This window comes from Pan troglodytes, chromosome 13 (assembly GCF_028858775.2).
Source record: "Pan troglodytes isolate AG18354 chromosome 13, NHGRI_mPanTro3-v2.0_pri, whole genome shotgun sequence".
NCBI lineage: Eukaryota > Metazoa > Chordata > Mammalia > Primates > Hominidae > Pan > Pan troglodytes.
The window spans coordinates 67,147,383-67,175,375 of NC_072411.2; the positions used below are offsets into that span (position 1 = coordinate 67,147,383).

General features: G+C 34.1%; 1 protein-coding gene and 1 long non-coding RNA gene across 10 annotated transcripts in view; one reads left to right on the forward strand and one right to left on the reverse strand.

The window, feature by feature from the left end:
• Positions 1 to 7,528, forward strand: part of LOC104005243 (uncharacterized) — a 287,414-nt gene extending 279,886 nt beyond the window's left edge. The window contains exon 9 of the long non-coding RNA XR_010150118.1: positions 7,313 to 7,528. This is a non-coding gene — a long non-coding RNA (uncharacterized LOC104005243). The remainder of the gene's footprint in view (positions 1 to 7,312) is intronic.
• Positions 1 to 27,993, reverse strand: part of SCN3A (sodium voltage-gated channel alpha subunit 3) — a 115,999-nt gene that overhangs the window by 32,226 nt on the left and 55,780 nt on the right. For 5 of the 9 annotated variants that reach the window (XM_009443622.5, XM_001152748.7, XM_009443621.5 and 2 more), the window contains 7 exons: positions 26,505 to 26,795; positions 20,308 to 20,655; positions 19,134 to 19,266; positions 17,534 to 17,772; positions 10,905 to 11,078; positions 9,604 to 9,960; positions 7,295 to 7,765 (listed from right to left, as the gene is read on the reverse strand). In XM_009443622.5, coding sequence (XP_009441897.4) covers positions 7,295 to 7,765; positions 9,604 to 9,960; positions 10,905 to 11,078; positions 17,534 to 17,772; positions 19,134 to 19,266; positions 20,308 to 20,655; positions 26,505 to 26,795 — 2,013 coding nt within the window. Of the gene's footprint in view, positions 1 to 7,294; positions 7,766 to 9,603; positions 9,961 to 10,904; positions 11,079 to 17,533; positions 17,773 to 19,133; positions 19,267 to 20,307; positions 20,656 to 26,504; positions 26,796 to 27,993 lie in introns of those variants that run through there. The other 4 variants (XM_001152557.7, XM_001152817.7, XM_009443623.5 and 1 more) reach the window with 3 other exon arrangements.

The window sequence follows — 27,993 nt, forward strand, 5'->3', positions numbered from 1 at the left end:
AATAGAGTGACCTTATATAGAAATTCCCCCATATGACAAATATTGCTCTTGAGTTTTATCCAATTAAATAATGAAATTTAACTTTCAGAGATAGAAGAGAATGTTAGCAACTGGCCTACTTCCACTGAAATGCGCTCACATTTCATTTATTTTCAATCAGCTATCAAATATTTGACTCTCACAAACTGCTGTATGATTCAAGAGGCAAAATAAAAGATTCAGCCATTACAGATTGCCTTTAAAATCTAGCCATTTCTCTAAAAAGTTGTGGATTTTTGTCTTGCTAGTAGAAGAGGAAAGTTTTGGTCATACACACTATCAGGGCCTTAGTCTGATCTTTTGGATATGCATAACCATATCTTGACTTATGATATTTCACCTGAAAAACAAGACAGCCACACAGTGAAGCCATTGGGTTGCTTGTCCTAGGCGGGAAGAAAAAGACCAGTAGCTCTTTTTTTTTTTTTTTTCACGATCACTTATCGAAAGATTAAAAATATGAACCACCACCATCTGGTTTGCCTGGACATATATTAAATGTACAACATCCCCGGAGCTCCTTTTATTTTTAAAATAGCCTGAATAAGAACATGGTATGTGAAACTGAAAATAATTACGTTGTAGTTGAAGAGTAGGGTAAAAGAGCATCAAAAAGGAAAAAGAAAAAGGCCATTTGTTTTCAGAAAGGATACAAAAGTATTCGTCTGAACCAGCTTTAATTTTTTTTTTTTTCAGCAGAAGTACACTAAAGCACCAAGACCATCTTTAAAGGTTGAGATGGGTTTAAAATGGCTATTCACACACCCATCTGCTCCTCTCAAAAATTATCTCACATTCAATTTCACAAAGAGCATTTGGAAGACACTGGCCATGTAACAGAGAAACTGAAAGCTAGAGTCATTATTCCATTGCTTTCCAAATTCCAAAAACAGCACAAAGTCATGTCCAGAAGGGCATGTGCTCTGGACCTTAGTCAAACATCTACTTTCAAAGTTTCCATAAAGACTCTGAAAAGGAGGGAATCCTGTTATAAACACAGTGTAAATAATAATATGCCAGTACCATTTAATTCTATTCTGCTGGTGAAGAAAAAAGAAAAAGAAATCAGATTTTCTTCAATGACTAATAATGTTGTTTTATTCTAAATCTAAAAATTTGGTGCTGAATAAAAATTGCATAAATCACCATGGACTGTATCTTTGTTACTATTTTCCATTGATAATTTTATTTCTCATTTTTTTTGCATTCTGCAACTAATTCTCAATTATCCCTAAGGAAAATAAGAGTATGCATAAATTAAACCTAGAGACAACCCCAAACTAATTAGATATTCCTTGTCACCAGAAGCCTTGAAAACTGCCCAATATTTATGAACTCTTTACATTTCCTTCAAAATTTCCCCCCCAGAACCCGCACTCTGGCTGAGATTCCAGTAAGCAATGGAGAAAGTTGAGTGAACAGAATAAAATAAAAGCTCATTACGCCACAAATCTACAATAATCTTGGGAGATTCCCTTTACTCCTCACAAAACTAAAATTAATAATTAATAACTGAAAATAGTAAATTTTCCAAGTCTCTTTTTTGCCTGGTCAGTTTTGGGTAGAACATTTAGGGAGAAATTAACATAAATCATCGACATTTCAAATAACAAATGGGTACACTAGGCCAATTACTTAATGATCAAGATATAATGAATTTTCATCCCATATATCATGATGTTTCCTTTTTTAAGTTACAATGATCACTATGGTTTTGCAGACATAACTTTTCCCAGCCTACATGAAAATCCAAGATATGTGTTGCCCAAATGCATACAGACTATGGCCCTTCATCTCCAAACCTCAGGATCACCCTATTCTTTTTTTTTTCTTTTTTCTTTCTTTCTTTTTTTTTTTTTTTTTTTTTTTTTTTTTTTACCGAACCTTTCCCCCAAAACATGAAAGCAAACATTTTCATCTGGAGCACATGAATTGGATAGGCTGAAAATTATATTCATAGATGTGAATATAATGATCTGAAAGTGGCAGTACTATCAGAAAAAAACCCTGTGAGACTTATTTTGGTAATACAATTTACTTATAAAGGCTGAATCAACAATAAAAAGTTGTGGTCTTATTTTAATGAAATAAAAGCAGAGAAACAAAAAAATGCATGCCCTCCTACATCCCTGACTATATTGAACCATAAACATTCCTATCATGTTTTAAAATAGATATTACAAATCCTATAGAGCATGCAATTGGTTTTAAAAGGCTAAAGACTAAATTAGAAAACTCATTAGCAGAATTAAATATGATGTTGGGATTGCCCATCTCGCCTGACCATGCTGTGATGTGTCACACGATTCAGCAGAGAGCAGCTGGGCAAGTCTAGCACTTCCTTGCCATGGCAGGGGAAGGAACATAGCTGAGTAGCATGCAGGCCAGTCAAAATTCATTTAGAACGTGATTGTACATGTACAACTTGCTTGGATAACCTGGGTAAAAGTGGTGGCACGAGCCTCTGGCTGGTTAAAAAACACCAGAGCTGCATTCTTGATGGCTCCAGCTTGATTTTACTCCTGTGAGAAGTAAGAATGGTAAGCAGTGAAGGTCACAGTATGATATTGCTAGATTGTGTTTGGAATTCAACTTCAAATATGACTGTTAAAAGCATTTATTCTATATCCTTCACTTAGGAAGACAAACCAATAATCTTTTAAGAATTAAATTGCAAAAATTCATAGTTATATAAATATTTCAAGAAATTATGATTATGAGAACTTAAAAAATATAAAAACAAACAAATTCTACATTAGAGCTTCTCAAAAAGATTCGCATAATTCCAAGTTTTTGCAAGATTAAAAAAATCACTATTTTGAAATCCATGCCTTCAATTTCCTGAACTTTTTTCATGCAAAAGTTTATATTTGCTTCCATACCAGCCTATTTATGTTAGTGGTATTCATATATACAGATGTAATATATATACACACATATATAACATATATAACAGCAATTCCCATGTTTATCTCTAAAAACTTCTAGGGATCATTTCTCTTTAGCTGCGATAGTCAGGTATCCTTTATTATGAAAATGAACAGAGGAAATACAGTAACTAGAGTTTCCAAATACCATCTAAATTAATGATTAATTTACTGTCTCCTCTTCAAGCAGACATTTCATGCAAGTTTTTTGGTGAAAAATGTATAACTCTGGTGGGTTTAACTTATGTGAGTGCTCACTTTATTAGCAAAGAGGAAGGATATTCTGTGCTCTGCAAAGTAGAGTTCAATGTTCTCTTGCTACTTGTGTCAAAAACCTAAGAAACATGAACCAAAATGTCACTTTATGGATATGTTATTTTAAATGTGTTCGTGTGTGTGATAGCTATTAAAAGGGAATAACCCAGCCAATATAAGTGTGCACCTGAAGTATGCTAGCAGCTTTTGGAAATTTCAAATCAAAAATGCACTTTGCTAGAATTCATTTAATCTGCTCTATAATATTAGAACATGCTGGTATTGGCTTTTTATTTTAAAAACTGTCTGCATTTTATCTTGTGTGTGAGCATATATGAGAGTTCCCTATTACTTTTTTGGTGGGTTTTTAAAGTATTCATTTTACCAAATCATTCATATAAAATTTATTGTTGAATTTAATATTACTGTGCAAGATAATTTGAAATTTTATTCTAGCTTTATAAAAATATATGCCTTTATATTTATTTAGTGATTTTCCCACTAACATATTTATATATTTTAAATAATTTCTTTACATTTTGTAATTGAATTCTATGTATTCAAAATTTAGCTTGAAAGAGGAGGATAAAGTAGGTATTTAAATCACCCCATAAGACATTTTTGTTCAGGTAAGAAATGTTTTCCAGGTACATAACAAAGGAGAGATTTATATCTTGTTACTCTAAATTTATGATGTTTAAGCCATTAAAAAGGCATGATAATTAGCAGTCATTTGAAATATCTGTGGTCATTATGAAATTTTAAAAATACTTTGGAAACCAACTGTTCGGTAGGAGGAAATTAAGATATTTACTTTCCATAAATCTGATGTCAAAAAATTCTATCGTATTAATCTAGAAAAAGTTTTTCTATCTTTTAGCTTTTCTACCTCTTTTGACCCCAAGTTTTTATGCTACTTTGTCTCTAGTTTTCTCTTTTTTCTTTCACTTTATAATTACTTATTTGATGAGCTCCTCCATTTTCAGGGAATCAGGTAATTATAAAATCTGCATTATCAAACATTATACCTTATTTTTAAACCCTGACCTCTAACTCAGACTCTGTTTCCCAACACCGACACTTCTAATTCAGTATATCCCAATTGAACTCCTTTTCCAACATAAACTGGGTAGCCCTTTTTAAAGACCATTTCAGAAAGTGGCATTGCTGTTTTTCCATTTTCCCAGGTTCTTTAGTAGGTTTGTCAAGTTGCCAATGAGTCTCAATTCTCATTACTTATTGCCCTAGCTGAGAATTTTATCACCTCATTGCTATCTAATGATTATCACCATATTCCCCAAAATAATCTTTCTTATCTTTCACTCTAAACTGTTTTACTCTTTGATATCAAATAAATGTTCTTAAAATACCACTTTCCAATTGCCTTCCCCTGCTTCAGAACAGAAAATAGCTCCCTATTAACTCCAAACTCTTTGGCTTACTTTAAAACTTTATAATCTGAAACTACCTCACACATTCAAACATATTTTCCACTATATATTCAACCAACACTTACCTCATGTAGATTATCACTGCATGATAATCTGCAATGATAACCCTAAACTGTCTTTAATACCAAGCTCACTGTCAGCTCCACCTTTCCTTTAGTAAGCTTCAGCATTTTGCTTTCTGATAATCTATATTTGACCCAAACTTTGAGGTCTATTTCAATTTTATCTCTTCCATTTAGCAATTATTCTTGCTCTCCTCAATACCTATAGCCTTACATGCAACCTGACAGGATTAAACTTTTTTTTTGTTTGAGATGGAGTCTTGCTCTGTTGCCCAGGCTGGAGTGCAGTGGCGCAATCTCCGCTCACTGCAAGCTCCGCCTACCGGGTTCACACCATTCTCCCGCCTCAGCCTCCCGAGTAGCTGGGACTACAGGTGCCCGCCACCGCACCCAGCGAATTTTTTTGTATTTATTTATTTATTTTTTAGTAGAGACAGGGTTTCACCGTGCTAGCCAGGATGGTCTCGATCTCCTGACCTCGTGATGCACTCGCCTCGGCCTCCCAAAGTGCTGGGATTACAGACGTGAGCTACCGTGCCCAGCCAGGATTAAACTTTTTAATAGTTCTTTAATAATTTCATGAGTTCATGTTAGCTTACTCAAATATGTCAAGATTTTCTTGAAGGAGAGTTTTGTTATAGAGCTCTCCTTCACCCCTAGTATCCAGCAGATTGCTGAATTCACAAAAAGTGCTCAGTAAGTTCTTGTTAATTGACTGGTATTTCTTCTTACATAAATTCATGCCAGGTGATGGGAAATAAAATTAGAGTTGAATTCTTAGTTTGTCAGAATGAGCAACATAAATTAGAGTTGAACTCACTTAGCAGACTTTAAATGGAATTCAGAGAAAAAATATCACTACTTAATTTTGTATGTATTTTACCTTTTTCAAAATATTTTCCAACTTATTATTATACTATCTTTCAGCAACTCTAAAATACATGAAAATAGTCAGGAAGCTATGAGTTGTAAGATTGTCAGCTACCTATTATAGGGATTTCAGATCAAGTTTTGTTGATACACTTATTTAAAAAAAAGAGTTCCAAAATATGCTCACGAAATCAGACATTGTTGGTTTGGTTCCCACTGTGTCAACGTTATACCCTCAAGCCAAAACCTGTCTTTGATAACTCCATCTGTGCTAGACTTACTTCGTACTCATATATATTAAACGTCTATAAATAAATAATAGTAAAGAATTTTAATCCTCTTTTCCACAACACAGGATTGAAGAATTAATAACATTACTACTATGATAGAAACTTAAGAATACTAATCATGCAGTAGGAACAATTTCCTTCCTTGCTTGCTTCCTTCCTTCTTTCCTTCCCTCCTTCCCTTTCTTCTTTCTTTCTTCCCTTCCTTCCTTTCTTTCTCTTTCTTTTCTTTTCTTTCTCTTTCTTTCTTTATTTCTTCCTTCTTTTCTTTCTTTCCTTCTTTTTTCTCTTTCCCTTTTTTCTTTATTTCCTTCTTTCTTTCTCTTTCCCTTTCTTTCCCCTTCCTTCCTCCCTCCCTCCCTCCCTCCCTTCGTTCCTTCCTTCATTCATTCCTTCCGTCCTTCCTCCCTCTTCTCCTTTCCCTCCCTTCCTCCCTCCCTCCCTTCCTTCCTTCTTTTTTCTCTTTCCTAGTAACACAACAATAAGAGTAGGTTTATTAACCTACAAAGTAACTATAGCCCTCAAGTGAAGCTTTTAAAAGTAGTTCTTAGTATTTTCAAGTTACTCTAGAAGACTATAGATCTGCTCATCCTTGACTGGGCAAAATATAATAAGTCCTACTTGTACTTTCCTAATGTGTATAACACTTTCATAAATGAAACACTATCATAGTGAATAAGACTTTCAGAGGTTAACAAAAGTACATAAAGTTTTCACATAAAAATCATAGCAAAACCTAATATAGAGAGTAAGGAGATGACGAAAATAAGTTATTTTTTTAAAGAACATAATGTAGTTGAGAGCGTAATGTACTAAATAACATCTCTTTTTTGGAAGGCTACTTTTTTTTTGAGATAGGGTCTTGCTTTGTCACTCAGGGTTGAGTAGAATGATGTGATCGTGGCTCACTGCAGCCTCTACCTACTGGGCTTAAGCAATCCTCCCACCTCAGCCTCCTTTGTAGCTGGGACTACAGGCATGTGCCACCATGCCCAGTGAATTTTCGTATTTTTTTGTAGAGAGGAGATTTTGCCATCTTGCCCAGGCTGGCCTCGAACTCCTGGGCTCAAGTGATCTGCCTCCTTGGCCTCCCAAAGTGCTGGGATTACAGGCATGAGCCACCATGCCCAGCCTAAAAGGCCACATTTTTTAACCACATTTTCAAATGATCAAGAAAATGAATATACTTAAGACTCAGAATGGTTTAATTTCCTGTGAAAAGTTGGAATTTTTAGAAATCCATTTCCCAATAAAGAGTATCTTGTGATTTTCCAACATCACTATATACATATGACTTTCAATATTGCTTTTTGATAATGCATATAAGCACAATGAAAATAGTAAATAACTGTAGTACATGGTTATCATAGGAAATGGAACAAAAAATTTAAAAGCATTCTTACCTCTTTGCTTTCTTCTAGTTCTGACTCACTGCTGAACTCTTCAGTATTTAAGTTTTCAAAGTCAGACTCTCCAACAGCAATTGGCACTGTGACGGTGAGGCTGGGGTTGTTTATGAATGACATATAATCATTTTCATCGATTACGTATTTTTCAACACTGCTTCCGGTACCTACACCACTGGTGGTTCCATTCCCATCTCTAAGATAATTAAGCTCTTTGCTTATTTCAATTCCAGTATTATTGGACATGCAGCTGTCTATCTTATTGCCTTCATGGATTTCTATAACTTTTGGCTTTCTAAAAAAGGCTTTTTGGAAACACTCCCGCATCTTATTTTTCACATAATCAATTCCCTTTTGCATTCTTCCTACTGCAATCTGCAGATTATTCATTTCATTGTCATCATCAGTAGCAGCAAGGTTGTCTGAGCTAAATGAACTCAACAATAAGGCCAGAAAGAGGTTCAGAACCTAAAAGAAAAAAAGAAAAATGTCTATTTTAATATTGAAATATGCATTTAAATAACAGCCTAAAAAGGGAACTCATAGATCTTTGCTAAAATTATTTCAACAAATGTTTATTGAATGCTTACTATATTTCAGATGCCATGTCTAAGTCACACACTCTTTAAAGGACCTAATATCCTGCTCTAAGGGCAAAATGATAAAACAAGCACCTCTTCTTTTTTTCCTATTGGGAGGGACAATAGGAAAGCAGAGCTTCTCAGATTTAAATGGTGTCTACTCAGGTTTGCCAGTGCAAAGACAAAATCCCACCCTCAAGGATTCTGCCAACGAGAGAGAGAGAGAGAGAGAAAAAGATACTTTCATCTTAATCATTTTATCTTACTTCATCTTACCATTTTTTTTCCTAGGGAATTTCTAGCTTCGTGTATATAAAGAATGAACTTATTTATTTAATAGCCTGATGATATGTTCCAAATGATATACTTGAAATACAAATTCCTTTGGCCCAATGGCCACAAACTTTTATAACAGCAGAAATTTCTAAGTGCAAATTATATACGATTTAACACGTTTCCCATCAAATACACTTTGAAATTTATGTGTTCAAATAGCTCAACAGATGGAGAGAAATCTAAAAGTATACCAGGGTTCAGGCTAGACCCACATAAGTTACTTCTCTTTTTCTTTCTTTCTTTCTTTGTGTGTATGTGTGTGTGTGTGTAGAAAGTATGAGGCGATTTTAACTTTCAGAATATCATGGGATATGTGAAAAAGTTACTCAGCCAACTGATAAGTTATGGTTAATGCAGGAATAATTCATTATTTCTGATGTAAAAGAAAATTTATAATAATATTTTTAGCCTGAAATGTAGTTAGTGATTGAGTTTCAGAATATGTTACACTATAGGAAGACATGCAAGGCAAAAGCCCCAGTTTGCTTCCTTACTTCTGTATCAGATTTTTTCAGAATCTAGAGCTCCCTAATTTACTATTCTGGAGAAAAAAATTACATGTTCGTAGGTATCCCAGTAGCATTCTTTTGAACAAGTTTATCTGAAATGTATCCCTCAAAGGAAAGGCCCAATATGATGGCATAAAGAAATGCTTTGCCCACGCATGACTGAGAAATTTAAGCATTAAACATATAAATATATAAACTATGCTTTTACATTAGTTATTTTAAGTCACAGTTAAAAGTAACTCCTTTGAGTCTGGACAATGTCCATACATATGAATAATTTAAACTGTAATAATTGGTTTTCCTATAGTAATGCAAATTCAGGGAAGAAAACATTTTGTCCTCTTCCAAGTTACTTGGATAATTACAATGCATAACTAAAATATAATGGTCTACTTCATTGAAATGTGTCCTCAAAATTTGGTACTATGCAACCTATGTCTCTGAGTAAGCAAACTACATGAACTATGAACATGCAAAGAGCAATTTGATTATAGAATAGATAGTTGTCTTTTTAGATTTAGTAGAGGTCATTTTCTTATCAAAACAATATTAGGATACAATTCTTCTTAGTGATAAAAATTTACTTTCTTTGAAGAAGAAAGGAAAATCTAATATTTATGCCCCCAGGCATTCATAAATACATCTGATTTAATCTTTGCATTAAAGATATGATTTCAGTTTTATTATTCCAATGTCATAAAAAATGGGAAACCAGAGCCCAGGAGAAGTTAAATAACTTGCTCATTATCTGAGTGCTAATAGGGGGATTTCAGTCTAGGCCACTTACTATAAACCAGAGATATGTTTACTACATCTGGCCACGTTCCTAGCTACTGTCTGCTCTTGTTCTAATTTATGAGCATTTGTACTACATACGTACCACAAGGTTTCCAATGACCATGACCAACATGAAAACAATAAGGCACATGGTTTGGCCAGCGACCTCCATACAGTCCCACATGGTCTCTATCCACTCTCCACACAGCACGCGGAACACAATCAGGAAGGAGTGGAAGAAGTCGTTCATGTGCCACCGTGGGAGCGTACAGTCATCATTGATCTTGCAGACACATTCTTTGTAGCTCTTACCAAAGAGCTGCATGCCGACCACAGCAAAAATGAAGACGATGATGGCCAACACCAAGGTGAGGTTTCCTAGAGCCCCCACAGAATTGCCAATGATCTTAATTAGCATATTTAGTGTGGGCCAGGATTTTGCCAACTTGAAAACTCTAAGCTGTAATCAAGTGAAAAGATGCTGTTAGTAGTAATCATAATATAATTTTAGACATTATTTTATTAGTATGTGGTATCATAGAACCACACGTGGTAGATGTAAAAACTCAAAATATACTGAACTGATTCAATTTCAAATCCAGAAAAAATAGTGTTAACAATATTAGAATTGTAAATCTGGTCATAATATCATTTAAGTGCAAAAATAAAAATAAAACATTTCAGAAATAATAAATAAAACATTTCTGATTCATCCAAAGATATGCCCATGTAAACAAATGGTATTTTGATTAGAGACTTTTTAAATTAGCAAATAAATGTTATCTTCAGATTCTATTTTAGACAGTAAAAAGAAATATTAAAAGTATAAATCATAGATTTTTATAGGCCAATATAAAAGTAAAATAACCTAAATGATGTGATAAAAATGTACAGAAAAAAATTGAAAAAATACACATTTTGCTTAATTTTCAATAACTTTTACATATTTCTCAAAATTTTGTGATAATTCGAAAAGTTTTTTATACAATTATTTAAGATACTAATAACATCAAATATTTTCCCACATGTTGCTTTAAAACAGTCCCCATTCCTAGAAGTAGGGTTAATAAAAAGCTAAAATTAACTGGGGTCTAAAATTTTTATTTGCGTATCTTTACAGACTGTAAGGCCAAAAAAGCTTCATAAACTTAAAACACAGTTTTAGAAAGTACTTGTAGGTTTTCTAATGTGCCCTACATACCTAATCATTATGGAGTATTTTGAATGCTTTCATCATTCTTAGAAAATGGTTTAGCTTTAAAGAGGATGTTTACATGTTTTCTTAGAATGTCACATATTGATGTAAATTTAAAATTAAAATTAATAATTATATAAATATACATTGATTCAATTTCAAAATAAATGTTGTGCCAATGAGCGACAGTGATATATATAAATAGATACCAGTCTGAATGATCGCAGTACAGACAATCCCTCCACATTTGACAGACCAAGCTCCATTAAACTGAGGCTGACAATAATTCCATCAAAGATATTCCAGCCCTCTTGGAAATAGTAATAAGGATCCATGGCAATGATCTTGAGAACCATTTCTGCTGTGAAAATCCCAGTAAAGACCTAAAAAATAGAGATCAGCACTACTTCAAGAGCACTGAAAAACACTGATGCTACACGAATTTATAAAGAAGAACATTAACAGGAATAAAAATATCTAAAATTTAAAATGAGAGAATGTGACAAATCAATTCAAGTCTAGTTTTTTTATTTTCATTTTTTATTTTTATTTATTTTTATTTATTTTATTTTATTATTATTATACTTTAAGTTTGAGGGTACATGTGTACAATGTGCAGGTTAGTTACATATGTATACATGTGCCATGCTGGTGTGCTGCACCCATTAATTTGTCATTTAGCATTAGGTATATCTCCTAATGCTATCCCTCCCCCCTCCCCCGACCCCACAACAGTCCCCAGAGTGTGATGTTCCCCTTCCTGTGTCCATGTGTTCTCATTATTCAATTCCCACTTATGAGTGAGAACATGTGGTGTTTGGTTTTTTGTCTTTGTGATAGTTTACTGAGAATGATGATTTCCAATTTCATCCATGTTCCTACAAAGGACATGAACTCATCATTTTTTATGGCTGCATAGTATTCCATGGTGTATATGTGCCACATTTTCTTAATCCAGTCTGTCATTGTTGGACATTTGGGTTGGTTCCAAGTAATTGCTTCAAAGAGAATAAAATACCTAGGAGTCCAACTTACAAGGGACGTGAAGGACCTCTTCAAGGAGAACTACAAACCACTGCTCAATGAAATAAAAGAGGATACAAACAAATGGAAGAACATTCGATGTTCATGGGTAGGAAGAATCAATATCGTGAAAATGGCCGTACTGCCCAAGGTAATTTATAGATTCAATGGCATCCCCATCAAGCTACCAAAGACTTTCTTCATAGAATTGGAAAAAACTACTTTAAAGTTCATATGGAACCAAAAAAGAGCCTGCATCGCCCAGTCAATCCTAAGCCAAAAGAACAAAGCTGGAGGCATCACGCTACCTGACTTCAAACTATACTACAAGGCTACAGTAACCAAAACAGCATGGTACTTGTACCAAAACAGAGATATAGATCAATGGAACAGAACAGAGCCCTCAGAAATAATGCCACATATCTACAACTGTCTAATCTTTGACAAACCTGAGAAAAACAAGCAATTGGAAAAGGATTCCCTATTTAATAAATGGTGCTGGGAAAACTGGCTAGCCATATGTAGAAAGCTGAAACTGGATCCCTTCCTTACACCTTATACAAAAATTAATTCAAGATGGATTAAAGACTTAAACGTTAGACCTAAAACCATAAAAACCCTAGAAGAAAACCTAGGCATTACCATTCAGGACATAGGCATGGGCAAGGACTTCACGTCTAAAACACCAAAAGCAATGGCAACAAAAGCCAAAATTGACAAATGGGATCTAATTAAACTAAAGAGCTTCTGCACAGCAAAAGATACTACCGTCAGAGTGAACAGGCAACCTACAAAATGGGAGGAAATTTTCGCAACCTACTCATCTGACAAAGGGCTAATATCCAGAATCTACAATGAACTCAAACAAATTTACAAGAAAAAAACAAACAACCCCATCAACAAGTGGGTGAAAGACATGAACAGACACTTCTCAAAAGAAGACATTTATGCAGCCAAAAAACACATGAAAAAATGCTCACCATCACTGGCCATCAGAGAAATGCAAATCAAAACCACAATGAGATACCATCTCACACCAGTTAGAATGGCAATCATTAAAAAGTTAGGAAACAACAGGTGCTGGAGAGGATGTGGAGAAATAGGAACACTTTTACACTGTTTGTGGGACTGTAAACTAGTTCAACCGATGTGGAAGTCAGTGTGGCGATTCCTCAGGGATCTAGAACTAGAAATACCATTTGACCCAGCCATCCCATTACTGGGTATATACCCAAAGAACTATAAATCATGCTGCTATAAAGACACATGCACACGTATGTTTATTTTCATTTTTTATTTTTATTATTATTTTTTTGAGACAGAGTCTCCCTCTGTTGCCCAGATTGGAGTACAGTGGCGCGATCTTGGCTCACTGCTCCAAGTGATTCTCCAGTCTCAGCCTCCCAGGTAGCTGGGATTACAGGCATGGGCTACCTACCATGCCCAGCTAATTTTTCTAATTTCTGTAGAGACAGGGTTTCACATCACGTTGGCCAGGCCAATTTCGAACTCCTGACCTCAAGTGATCTGCCCGCCTCAGCCTCCCAAAGTACTGGGATTACAAGCATGAGCCAACACACCCAGCCATGTCTAGCTTTTTTTTTTTTTTCCTCTAGGGGAGTATTTTATTAAGTAGAGTGGTATTATTTAATGAATCTTCTGGATTTCCAAGAAAAACACTAATTTTAAAACATTTCATGGTCTACATTTTAACTCTGGTATTGAATAATAGCTACTGAATTATTGCCCTTGTTGGTACACTACATTTCTAACATAATCACAACCAAATTTATTTCTGGGTAGTATCGCATCAGGAACAAATCTACATAATACTGAAAGTTATTAAAAATTGATTTCGTAAAAACCATATTTTGTTTTTGATTTTGTGTTTTTTAAGGGACACCATCTTATTTCTATAATTTTATAAACATTCCTGAAACAAAAGTAAGTTTGCCACAAATTGTTTATTATAATGATCTCTGGATGTATGCCTCAGAATTAAGGTTAATGGATTAATAGAGCAAGAAGCTGCAGATTTAATTGAAACCAGCAGGAGAAAATACTCAGTATGCATATACATGTAATTGAGATTAATAAGTCACTTGAGTGGCTAGATAAATGTGTATTTGACAATAGAAAGAAAAACAATGAAACAAACACAACATTTATTTTTTAACTCAAAACGATAGGCTGAGAGATACAGGACATGAAGAATTATGAAATTACTCTTGCAGAAAATCTTTTAAAGCAATTCTCTTAATTTGCTATAGTTACAAGTTGCAATTTATGACTGTAAAGTCAAGTTTAGCATTTACCAAGATAAATCAGCCTTTATCTTGAAGGAATTCTGTCAAAATAACAGTATAACAATTATTTGGTTCCACTTAAAAGAAATCTTGATCCACCCTTACGAATATATAAATGCAGCTAACACTTCATTTTTTCCAATCACAGATGGGAAATACCCATCACAGAAAAAAACAGCCTAATGGTAGTCATCCATTCACTCAAATAGAAATAAAATGTATTTTAAGCAAGCCTAGTACATGAAAATCCAAGTATATGGTGAAATGCCCATTGAAAAATATGTTTTTCATTTTATAGAATAACACATCAAAGATTTTTTTTTCAAATAGTGAGTTTGCCCGGTAAATGTAAAATAAGTTGTAACTATACAAATTTTATTTCACGTATAAAACTTTTAGAAGCAGCTATTATTTGAAATAGGCACTCTGATGATAGAAATATATTATTTAAGGTGAGCTAGAACCATCCAGGTAAATAATCTACAAATATCTCTTTCTATAGAAAATCATAAGGTGATCTTTTCAGCTCTTCTAAAATGACTAGATCTCATGCCTTTAAAAACATATACCCTAAATTTACGCTTATCTAAAAATGTAATCCCGCCATAAAACTTTTCATTAAAAATAATATTTTTATTACAACTAGCAATCCAAAATGACAGCTATATCTCTGTAACTGTTTTCAGTTAAGGCCCTAAAAATCAATGGGATTGTTTTTGGTACATTTTAATCTAGTTTCAGCATTGTCAGGTAAGTTGCAAATGTTTGTTATGATGTTGTAACCTACTATGATTGATAGGCTATTTTTTGCTGATTGAATCCCTATGATGGGAGCAAGCATTTTATAATGATTAAAAAACAAAACAAAACAAATACTCCACAAAAATACGGAGCACCTTAGCAAAACTGAATTGAGATTCAAGGTCTCTTGATACTCAAATTTGATTAATCTCATCAACAAGGAAGTGATGTAATTTTTATGTACTGCAGAAACAGAATGCAAAATGGGGCATATTGATCTAAGTTAAGATGGAAAATTCCACAATTCAGTGTCCTCATGTAGAACATAAGGCAGTATGCAATAATTTGAGCAGTAATAAACTAGTCTGTAGATATTCTAAATTTATTTTAATGAGCAAATTATAAGCTCTCCACAAAACATTCTGTGTAATCATCTATGATCTATAATATAGTCCTAAGTCAGCTTAGCACCAATGATAGAAATTCTTTCTTTCTGTCTCACATGCTCTTTCTCTGCATATATATTAAACATATGTATTACTTTCATATGGATATTTATGATAAAGGTTGTTATGGGTAGGAAATTCTATGGGTAGATATTCTATGAACAAATGCTTTGTAAATTATGCAATGCATTATTGATATGTTAATCATTATAGTAAGGAGGTATCAACCAATAGAGACAGTCAGTTTACATATTCTCCTATTTTTATGGATAGAAATAAATAACTCAAGACTGTTCCCTATAATTTATGCTCTCTATCTTGGCAAGTTTTGTTTCCCCAACACTAACCTGAACTTATAGATGGTTCTATCACAAACAATCTACCAGGCATCAGTCTCCCATTCCACTTTCCCACCTCATTATTTCAGTTACTACCCATAAAGTCATAGAATTGTAGAACTGGGACATACATAAAAAGTCATTTAGTCCAACACACTCATTGTTTATATGTGTGTTGAGAAAATAGACTCAAGGATCTAAGTGACTTTTCAAAACCACACAGATATTTACCATGAACACTTTGACTAGGACCTTGATTTGATGCTTTTGTCTAGTGCTTTTTCATTCAATCATCTTATAATCCAGCCTCTCTTATCCTGTGTTTCCATACTCAACTGCTTCAGCATTGGAATTCTATATTTCCTGCTTCACTCTGGCAAATTTCCTTCACCTGTTCAACTTCCCTAACTGTCCAATATCCTGGGAAAAATACAAGAACTACACCAGAAATATTTTCCATCATTATTTCAAAGAAAGGTCTAAAAGGTTAATAGCATATATATGAGGAAGGAAACTGTTTATTGAGCACATGCTAGATGCCAGGCACAGTCTAGGTGCTTTCACATTACCTCATGTGACCTTCACAACAACTCTGCACGAAGGGTATTATTACACTCATTTCAATAATAGAAAACAAAGATTCAGATTGTTTATCAGACTTGTCCAGAGGCCATATCACTAGTAAGCGCTACGCAAGTAAGGTCAAACTCAATTCCACTCCACTGCAAAGCCTGTGCTCTTTTGCAAAATCATGCTACTTGAAGCAGCCTTTTTGGGTAGGTATCAACCAGTGGGTTATTTATTGAGTGACTAGCATGTAAACACTGAGAGAGGCAACAGAAAAATGGGACACAGCCTTTGCCAAAGATGAAGAAAATCTCAAGAATATGGTGGGTGTTCTACTGAGTCAAATAATGCAGATAATTTGAGGTCACTTATTAGGGCACACAATTATCCAATTGTCCACCAGCATTTCCTTTCCCCCTTCTGTTGGCAATTGCTCCTTCACGCACTATTCCTCAGGACTGCCATGTTTTCAACATGATCCCACCCTCTGCCAAGGCTGATTAAATCAGAGGTGAGCATGTGACCTAAATTATGCCTAAGTTCTACCAGGAGAGTCTTTGGAATGAGACTCAAAAGGAGATTCATGCTTTTCAGTGTAGAGGTTGTAGGATGGAAAATCAGTGAGCTCTTGCTGAACATTTGCTGACCTAAAGACAAATGCAGTGAACTTGTGGGCCATATCTAAGCCCTTGATGAAAACTGTTCCTAAAGTCAGACTGCAATACTGCCCTTTACTTAGTTTGTTAGTCTACCTTTTCCCTCCATTCCAGTTTCCCCACTACCCCTTGCCCCAAGTTTGTTTTAGTACAGAGAAAGCTCTTGATTAATAATATATGTAAACCCTTTTCTTACTTGTTCACCCATTTTGATCAGCACACATAGACACAGATGAATGCTCAGTAATTTGAACCAGAGGTATGGCTAAATCACAAATGCAAATTTAGCAACTATTTTTTTTCTTGTATGATTATCACTGAAGCTTTTTATTAGGTAGTTAACTTGAAACAATGATGTTCTTTTTTTCATATACATCAATCTTTGGGTCATCCCTTCAATGGACATGATTGTTTTAGAGGCTGTGTGGGTTAAAACCACATGTTTGTGGAGCCAGTATTAGATCTCCTGGTTTATCTGGACCCACATTTCCAGCAAGAACAACTGTAAAGATTTTGAGACGTTTACAACTGGTAAGACACCACGATCAATCAGCACAGACATTGGCCTAAACAATCAGCATTCATACCAGTTGAGTTTTAGGCTGTATCTCTGAGATTCCCTGTAATATTCCTTAGATATTTCTTTCTATGAGGAAAGAGGATATAATTTTTGGGTTCAACACAGCACAAATACATCTTTCCCTTTGGTCTATCTCTCCCACATCTACCAACGTAAATAAGTAAACTTCAAATGTACTTACCAGGTTTCCTACAGTCAACACACTACTGAATTGCTCAGTCATGGGGTAGTGCTCCATGGCCATAAAGAGGGTATTTAAGACAATGCAAATAGTGATGGCAAGATCAACAAATGGATCCATAACAATTAAATTCACAAGATGTTTTACTTTTAACCATGCATCACAGCAGTCCCAGATCAAGAACACATTGGCAAATCTATACCAGCATGGCGGACATTTCTGTCTAGATTCTTCAAGTTCTGGAGGGACAATAACAAGGAAGAGTAGTAAATAACAACAAAAATGAGTTACTATTGCTAGTAGAGTTTACATTATTTAACAAAATTGATGCTTATATTTGAAAATAGAAGTTCATATTACTTAAGAAACTTGAGAAGACAATCCCATTAAATATTTTCAGAAAATGTTAATTAAAATGTCATATAGATCGACTTTTTTCTCTTTTGAATACAGAAAATAAGCACTTTGAATTTAATATTTTGCTTTTAAAATGACTAGGTTATGATTGATTAAAGTGCTGTATTCTCTTTGTCAAAACAGAATTTTAAATAAACATTACACAACTATTAAAATTTTAAATAATTATTGTTTCTTCTGAAAGTACCTTTTTAAAAACATTGTCTAAAGTTGTGATAACAACTTTATCTTTATGTGTCTTGTGTGTGATAACATTTATGAACTATTCTCTCTTCTCATAGTTTCCATATCAACATTAATCTTGCACACAGTGAGAACGTAGTATGCCTTTCTTTTTAGTATAAATTCAGACTCAAATCTACTTTTGTGGTTTGTACATATCTTTTAGAATATTAGCATCATGTATTTAAAATATTGCTTGAAATTTTAATGGATGAGGCCTGTTACAAAATAATTATTATGTGACTGTATATCTAATACACCAAGAAGACATGATATAAAATGTAATTGATGTTTTCTAAAGAACGTATGTTAGAATTGACATATAATTGATCTAAAAAGGGCAGTACTAATATATTCTCTCTCCAGACTTCAAGGAGTGAGGGCTGTGTGATGTATGAACAAGTTTAGTGTATAAATAGTTGCTGCCTATTCCTCTGTGTCAAAATCAACAAACATTTCTTTCCGTGGTCCTTTGGAGGAATGTAATGGTTGTTGTGTATGTAGAAGATGGAAGAGAGACCCTTTTGAAGGATCTCTCTTGGAGTGGAGGACAGGTTTTGATTTGCCCAACTCATTCAAGTGCTCCCGCAACCCCATCAACACTTCCATGCCTGAAGAACAGACTATGTTTCCTTATGCTTCTATATACCAAGACTTAGAAAGGGGGAAGAGTTTACTCTATTTGCATATGAGTAACATAACATAAGAATAAATCCTCATTGATATAATATCAAGTGTTGAAATATCACTCTGCAAGTAAGGTAAGGACCCAAGTCAAAAAGAAATAAGGCCAGTATTAGTTTTTGTAATCAATGTGATAATGTACTCCATATATCACATTCTTAGGTCTAATATATAGTTTTGATCTGGGTAACAGACTTCAGTAATTCTATGAAAAGAAGGAATAGTTCACAAAGCACATAATCACAGAAAGTTGGCTGTTCCATGAGCTGCTTCTTACCTTCCATTGTGTTGGTCAGAATGCTGGCTATGCTCACGGCTCTTTGCCTTCCAGAGGAATCCTCCAGCATCTCCATTGAAATCTGGTAAGAGCTTAACCTTCTCTTTCTGACTTCCGTTTCAGTGGTGGTGCCCTGCAAACCAAATACTGATGGCTCAAACCACTCTTCCCAATAAGTAATACAACACCACATAGCATTTCTTTGGCAAATCATGCTACATGCAATTTTTCCAAGTAAGAATTTTCAAGGAATATAATATTGAATTATTGCTAAGTTATAAACAGTTTTTTTTTTAAAAAAAAGTTATCACAGGTAGTACTCTTTAAGAGGAATTCACCAGCGGGATGCAGTTGTATAACACAATTATATTACAGAACTATTTTAATTAACCTGTCACAATTTTCAAGGAAATTTGTTGTAAACATGCTAAAGTCATTTATTATTTTATTTCATTCAGGTGAAAATTATTTTTATCTTCTATCAATGATTAATAATCAGATCAATCTCCCCCCAATAAATATTATGATTATATAGTCTCAAGGCTGAATTATTTTCTTTGAGGCTATATTGACAATATTGACATATGTGGCCAATTTTTTCCATGCACAAACACAGATGTACGATGAAATGTGTGTGCTTTCCTGAAATTTCTTTAATTATTTCTATATCTTATCCTATTAAAAAACAACACATTTTAGAGTCATTTTAAAATAGCACTGTAAATATTGACAGTTGTATGAAATTGCCCATTATCAACAAATTGCTTATAATATTTAATTTTAAGAATATGAATTTTCCAGAATATGAATAGATAATTATACAATTCTTGGTGAATATACATCTTATAGATTTGATGGTGAAAATGTCCATTATTTGTCTCAGTAGGTCTACCAAATTTACAGATATGTATTTCATAGCAGACTCTAAAAACGGGGCCCTTTTAACCTAAAGCCATGGTCCCTTACAAGTAATTCCCATACAACAAAAGCTAATGGTCCCATACAGTTCAATTGATTCTCAATATTCTATTGTTTTCCCTTTGATTAATCATGTATTATTTTTACCAACTTTCATTTTGAGGAAGCAGGACGGTATGACAGCCTAAACTGTCCAGGCTTTGATTATTTCAAATTGGTGAATAATGTCAGTAGCAGCTAGGTCATCTATTATCACCTCTGGGGGAAGTTGTCCAGTAGGTGACGTTAGAGCTGAAGGTCCACCCACCAAGGAAACCACACCATTGCAATCCACAGTGCTGTGCATCTTCCCATTTGCTGGAAGCCCTGGCACCATCCTGGATGACATACTGGCCTGACTAACGTTACTGTTGCGTCGCTCTCCATGTCTGTGCGGCACAAACAGTGAGTCTCTCCTGCTTTCGCTGTCTTCAAATGTGCTGTGTTCATCATCAGCAAAGTCATTTTCAGATCCAACATCCTTTGCCCGACCTCTGAAACTGAAAATGCTTGTTTTGCTATTGCGTCTTGGGGAAAACAGGGAGCCACGGATACTCAAGAGAGACTGCAGAGAAAGCAAAAAGGAAAGGAATGGGATGGGGGTAGGGGAAGAACGCAATTATTTAATAAATATTAATATTAAAGGATCTGTTTTCTTTGGAGTTAGTATACTCTTGCTCTTAAACATGGATAATCAAATTTATAGAGGACACATATATTTTGATATTTTTATTAAAGCAAATTTAAGTACAAAGAGTGTTTTTCTGACTAACAATACTGATTTGCAATTTACTAAGTATACAACCACTTCATTTAGTCTTCACTTTAGGTGGATTGGGTTATCATAATGCTATAGGTTAGGGACCAGATGCTGAAAAGGATAAATGATTTCTTTTGATGGGAATGGTGGTTAAACAAATAGTAAGTAGCTTCTACTTCTTAATGCTATAATCTGAAGGGAATGTAGCCTGGAGAATAAGTTTTGGCTCAAGTGAGAATGTTAGCTCAAATTTAAAATATTTGTTTCAAATGTTGCATTGTAGCCAATATTTCACTTCAGGATAATTACTTTTTTAAAAAACTACTATTTTTCCATTCTCTTCTTTTGAATTCTGAAAGAAAAGTAGTTTACTCTTTCTCTGAAACTGTTTGTCTCTACCCACATGGGAACAGAAGTCACAAAACTTACCTACGATGTTGTCTTCCAAATTTGCTAACAGTTTCCCAAATGGCAACCAATGATTCACCTTATTTGAGAGACTATATGTCATAGCAAACACAACACAGAGGATTCCTAAACTGCTACACAAATTACTCTTCTTGTGTAAAATGTAACACTGGCTTATAAAAGCAAGACATATAACATGAGTTCACCAGCGGGTGGTGTGAAAAACAACATATACTTCTGTTTTATTTTAATTATATTAAAAAGAAAGAGACAATTCAAAACCTTTTTCATTACAGCAATTCCCAAATAAATTAAGCAAACTATTTCCTAGTACCAGAAAATGAGGATTTAGCTTGAAGTTCCTTCTTTCACATTTTGAAAGGATTTTAAACTAGCAACCCCAAATAATTCTGTGTGTATTCTTGTCTTGCAGATAGTTTTCAAAAACATCTCTATTCAGTCTGCAGAATATTTGTTTTCTCCCCTCATCATGAACAATGGCATTCCTCCTTGCTCTCTCATTCCCTTTCCTACTTCTCTTCACACCCAGGGTAATATACATACATACATATACATATACATATGTCAGCAGCAAACATTCCTGGATCTTCTCTTTCTTCTAAGCTTTAGTGTAAAACCAAATAAAATGATTTTAGTGGAAAAAACAGAAAAGGCAGACTCTGTCAAATGTATTCTTGGTTCCTCTGCCTAATTAGGTCATGCTGATTTTCTTAGGCCCCATTTTTAGCTTTATTTTCAAGGCTTTTCCCAGACTGCAAAGCACCAGAATAATCTTTGTTGTCCTCTGTCTCAGTGATATTCTGGAAGGATATTATTCACTAAGAAGTGCTCTGTTCCTTTGGATTTGGTTAGATTCTCCACAGGAACTATTGGCTGTCCAGCTTGTCCATCGGAGGCTGTGTCTATGTGACACTCAATTCCTGTAGCAGGTTTGTCTACCGAAGGGCAGACAATAGAGTGATTTTACAGCAAAGTGATCAAGAGATTAGATCATGTGAAGACATCAATTCATCCCCCCATTAATAAAGAATGCTAATGTTTTTCATTTCCTCAGACTCCATTTAAATGATCAATATAATAACAGTTATATCCAGAACTCGTGGTGGTGGTGGTGTTGTTGTTGTTGTCGTTTTGAGGCAGAGTTTCGCTCTGTCGCCCAGGCTGGAGTGCAGTGGTACAATCTCGGCTCACTGCAATCTCCACCTCCCAAGTTCAAGCTATTCTCCTGCCTTACCCTCCTGAGTTGGCTGGGACTAGAGGTGCCCGCCACCACACCTGGCTAAGTTTTGCATTTTTAATAGAGACAGGGTTTCACCATGATGGTCAAGCTGGTCTCGAACTCCCAACCTCAGGTGATCTGCCCGCCCTGGCCTCCCAAAGCCCTGAGATTACAGGCATGAGCCACCATGCCCAGCCCAGAACTAGTGTTTTGAAACATTTGAGTGTATGTGAATCACTCTGAGAGTTAAAAAGATATATTTTTAGGTCCCAGATTTTGGAATATGGATTCAGGAAATAGCAGATAGGACTCTGGAATCTGAATTTTCCTGACACATTCCAGGTGACCCTAACACAGGGTGGACCTCATCCTACACTCAGAGAAATACTAACTTGGTCTTACATTAATCCCTAGGATGGCTGAGTATAATCACCTCAATACACCTATGTTCTGAAACTGTCTCTGGAAACTGAAAATCAGTCTACACAGTATTGGTTGGGAGTATGTGGTACGTGTGTACATCCACTATGTATCTGGGACATGCCTTTAATTTGGATATTTTTATGTCAGGTATTTTCAAAGGCGTTCCAGATCTCTGAGTTTATTTGAAATTTCTATTCACTCTTTGGAATGTATAATAATGGGTGTGAGCGCAGCTTTCAAGGCAACAGAGACGGAAAAAGAAGATAACAGAAATAGCATTCAGAGAAAATAAACCAAAAATAACACACTAGAAGATGCAGCAGAGTGGAGGGAATACCCACAGCTGTGGCAACACTTTCTCTAGGGAAAACCAGCTTTAATGTTTTAAGGAGTGAAAGGCCATCTTTCTTTACCTCAGGCATGTCAAAACATATTTCCCAGGTATCTTTTTCATCTTGTTCCCAGAAGATAAATGTAGACTGTTTCTTAATTTTCAGTAACAAAAGGGAAAATAGAAGAAATTAGGTCTCTAAGACACAGTCATGCATGTAGGGTTTGGATTCAAAGTGGGTTGGGAAAAGTCAAGATGGAAAAAGATGCTGGGAATTTTAAGATGTTCTAGTGGGAACAAGGAAAGTGAATATTTGTCAGAAGTACTTAGCATTTTGAGGTTTCATTTTATACTTTTAAGTATTTCTTTATTTTGTACAACTAACATATTATCTGTTTAAAAATAAAATAATGTAATAAACATAAAATAACATTTGTAATTTATGTGAATAGAAGGCAGGGCACCCACAATTTATGCCCTCTCTGCTTTGACATTTTCAGAAGATACATTTGATTTGAGCAGTATTTACTGTCTATCTTACGCTTCCTGTCCCCACCACCTTCACTGATTCTCTTTCTACCAGATTCCTTTTTTGTTTACAGAAGCAGAAATTGTAAACCGTTTATGGTATATTTCTGCTTGTTAGTTTTGTTAATGCTCTTAGTCTGTCTTTACTGGGATATGCAAATTTAAAACTAATAGATTATTTCTTTCACTTTTGAAATTATCTATCCATCTATCTTCTGTCTATTTACAAATATAAAATGAGCGACATCTACCATATGTATGTACTGATTCTGCTTTTAGTATTAAAACACTGGCCATCAGCTAACCTCTCTGCTCTTGCCTGTCTGTGGTTCACTCAGCTCCAGCAAACCAAATCTACCAGTTGCTCCTTAAGCACTCCAGGCGTGCTACCATGTCAGGGTTTTGCACTTCCTCTTTCATCAGTTTAGAATGCTGTTCCTTAAGAGAGCCTCTTTCTTTGCCTCCTCCAAATCTTTCCCAAAATGTCTTAATAGTGAGTGAGGTCATTGTAAACCACCCTATTTAAAATTTTACCTCCAATTATGGCTCCTGTTCCTCTTTTCCTGCTTCCTTTTTTTTCCCTTAACATTTGTTACCTTCTAACACAGTCTATAACTTATTTATTTTGTTCATTGTCCGTCTCCTTTGGAAAAAATTTCCATGAGGTCAGTGAATTGAGTCTCTTTTATTCTTTGAGGTATTTTCAGCATCTTGAACTATGCTTGCTACATAGTTGGCGATCAATAAATATTTGGTGATTGGACTGAATGAACTGATCTACAAAATTTATTTGAGCAAAATGATGAAACAATAAAGGAACTAATACTGCTATCAAATTATGTATATACATTTGTTAGTAATTGAAACTACTCAGAAGTTTGCTTTCCCTCATTTGAAATTCATTCACCGATTTTAACTTAATAAGAGACTTACTCTTTGTCACATAGATTTTCTATATATTGCTTAGTCCCCTAAATCTCTTTAATGTAGGTATTCTTACTTTATTTTACAGAAATTTTACAAAGTACAAGTGACTTGACCAAGGTCACAGAACTAGTTTGGAGTTGAGATATGAACACAAAAGTTTGTGTTCACTGTAGCATCATTATGCTATAGTTTCATATACTCTTAATTCTAATAACTCCTAATAGTTTTAAGAATTCCAAAATATCAAAGGCGACTGTTTAAGAAAAAAAAATCTGATCTGAGGAACCAAGTTGCCCTTCAGAGCTTCAAGTTAATTCCAAATATGTTATACTGATTTGATAATATATTTTATATTTGTATTACACAAGATAGTAATAGTTGAATTTCTTGATATTGATGTTATCTGCAGAAAAATGGCTTTATCTTAAAACTCTTTGTGTATTCATGTCCATTTTGTTCTAATATGAGAATACAAGTTTTAAGTTATTAATATAGTCTACTTTTTTCTTTAAAAATATTTGTTTACATATTAAAGATAGATTATAAAACATTCACTGAGAACTTGCATGTTACCTTTTCTCCCAACCAAAAGTAAATACTATGTTGAATTTTGTGTTTATTACTTCTGGTTTTTTTTTAGAAGTTTCTTTCTTTATGAAAAATATATCATACCCCTTGGTTGATTTGCAGTTTTTGATTAAATTAATCTTATATATTATCTCTCAAAGCATTATTTTTAGGGTATAATTCTGACTCAAGATTGTTATGATTAGAAGCATTTGCAATTCATAGCACATGAAATTCTAATGGTGCCAAATAGTGTTCAAAGCCATAATTGTACTTATCACAGATTTTGTAACTAATTATTCTTTACATCAGACATATGTAAACAATACATTAACTTACTAATCCATAAAACTTACTAAACATCAAATAATTGAAACTAGTTTTTACTCTTTTACTTAAAACTATGCTGAAGAACCAGGTAGTTGGCATTAAATCAGAGCAAAAATAGACTACCTTTGATGCTGTTCTCTTCAAGAACATTTAGGTCATAATTTCATTCTAATGTATCATGGCATGACCCTATGCAAGCAAAATGGAGACTCACCATAGTCCAGTTCTCTTATCAAAGGATAAAGACAAAACCCAAAGAACACTTCTTTTCAAAATTTATATGTATGTTACAATCACAACTTCGGATAACAAAGGCAGAAACCCATTCTCAAAGAAAATAAGTTTATCTGGGGTCTCAAAATGGAAAATGTAAACAAGAGATTCCAAAACTCTCATTGAAAAGTCTGCTAGTGTAGGTTTTATATATATATATATATATATATAATATATATATAATATATATATTATATATATATATAATATATATAATATATATATAATATATATATTATATCTATATAATATCTATATTATATATATTATATCTATATAATATCTATTATATATGTGTGTGTGTGTATAGACACATATATCACACATATATATACAGGTTGATATATATATAGGTTATATCAATATATATTATATATATCTATATATTATATCAATATATCTATCTGTATATATATATCAGTCTCAAAATGGTGAACATTTTATTAATGGTTTAATAAAAATCCCTTTGAAGACAATCTATTATAAGAATTTAAACAACTATATTAAATGTTAGTTCCCTGTCCCTCACTGAAGTCAGATAGTACAAAAGTGTACCAAAACAAAATACAACAACTAAAAAGCAATAGCAATGACAAAGAAACCAGAGCACTTAGTAGAAAATCATACCTGATGAGGGGAGCAGAATTTTTTGTCACTGGTCAGTCTGTTTCCATCCATGGAGAAAAGGAAGCTGCTTCTTTTGACACTGTCTTCAGATTCGGATTTGGGAAAGCTGTCTCTCTCTCCTTTGTTGTTTCCTTCAAGGTGCTCTCTCTGTCTTCTTTTCTTCCTTCGGTTCCTCCATTCTTTAGCACTTTTGGAACTCAACTTTGATGCTTCTGAAGAACTTTCCAACAACTCTCCTAACCCACCTATTCCACTGAAATCTCTTGAAGCAGCTGATGCTGCCGCAACTGCCTGTCATAAAACAAAGCCAGGCACTATTTAGAACACAGAGCTTTGAAAGCAGTTGAGTATGGTTAAAATGTTGCCATTTAAGACTCATTAACTACAAGTGAAAAGTCTATCCTCTAGTCCTTTTATTTTGTCTCACCACAAGAGTTTACTTAACAACGACCCTTATGTTTTAAATCATATAAAGCAATATGCTAGTGTATGCATTAAAGCAAGAAAAATCTGGTTTTGCCTATCTTCTGGATTGTCTTTTTTTTAGTGGGGGTGGTGGTGACAACTGTTCTCTTCAAAGTGTCTTCTATACTTTAAAAAGCAAATGTTTTCTTCGTGGTGGTTGCTTATCTAACTACCATTCTGATTCCATCTGTAAAACGTTTCCTCCTGTGTGCACTTCTGAGCAGCTGAGTCGTATTTTTTCCCCTCTAAATCCAGTACAAAAGACTGTTAATTTTATTTTTTGTGAACATAAAACATTTCAAGTGTCTACTATTTTACCTCCAGATGGAAGTAGGGAAATGTATTAGATAGCTTATCCTCTTCCTTCCTTTGAATTACATTTAGGACTGTAGTTCACATCTCTGTGATCATGTTACTCCCAGAGAATTTATTACATATCACTTAAAAAATTTTAAACGTTCATAGATTATTTAATATTATAAATAACAACAAATGATTAACATAGCAATACATAAATTCATTCAAAGGATTATGAGAACTGCTTCAAATATTTTCTTTCTATATTGCAGCACTAAGTATTCTTAAGCACTTTGAATTTCTGTACCTACAAATGAAACACAGTCAGCTCTGAGGTGAAACATGGCAAATAGTATTTTTAGACTGGAAATGATCTAACAATGACATACAGAGGATATGAAACAATATGGTGTGCATCAAAGCTGAGTTCTCATTAAGTATATTACTATTTGTAAATGTAACCACAGAAGTGAAAATAATTAAATTATGACAATATCAGTTAAACTTTTTACATATGTCATCACTAAATACAAACAAATCTAACTTATCTAATATATTATCTTTCCCATTAACTGTAAGCTAGATAGAAATTGTATCATTGTATGCTCAGTGACTAGTATGTCATCTGACATAAATAAGGCTCAGTAAATAATTGGTGAATAAAGATTTTAAAATATACTTTGCTATCAATTGTCTCAGACACTGGGGTGGGGGTGGGGGAAGAACA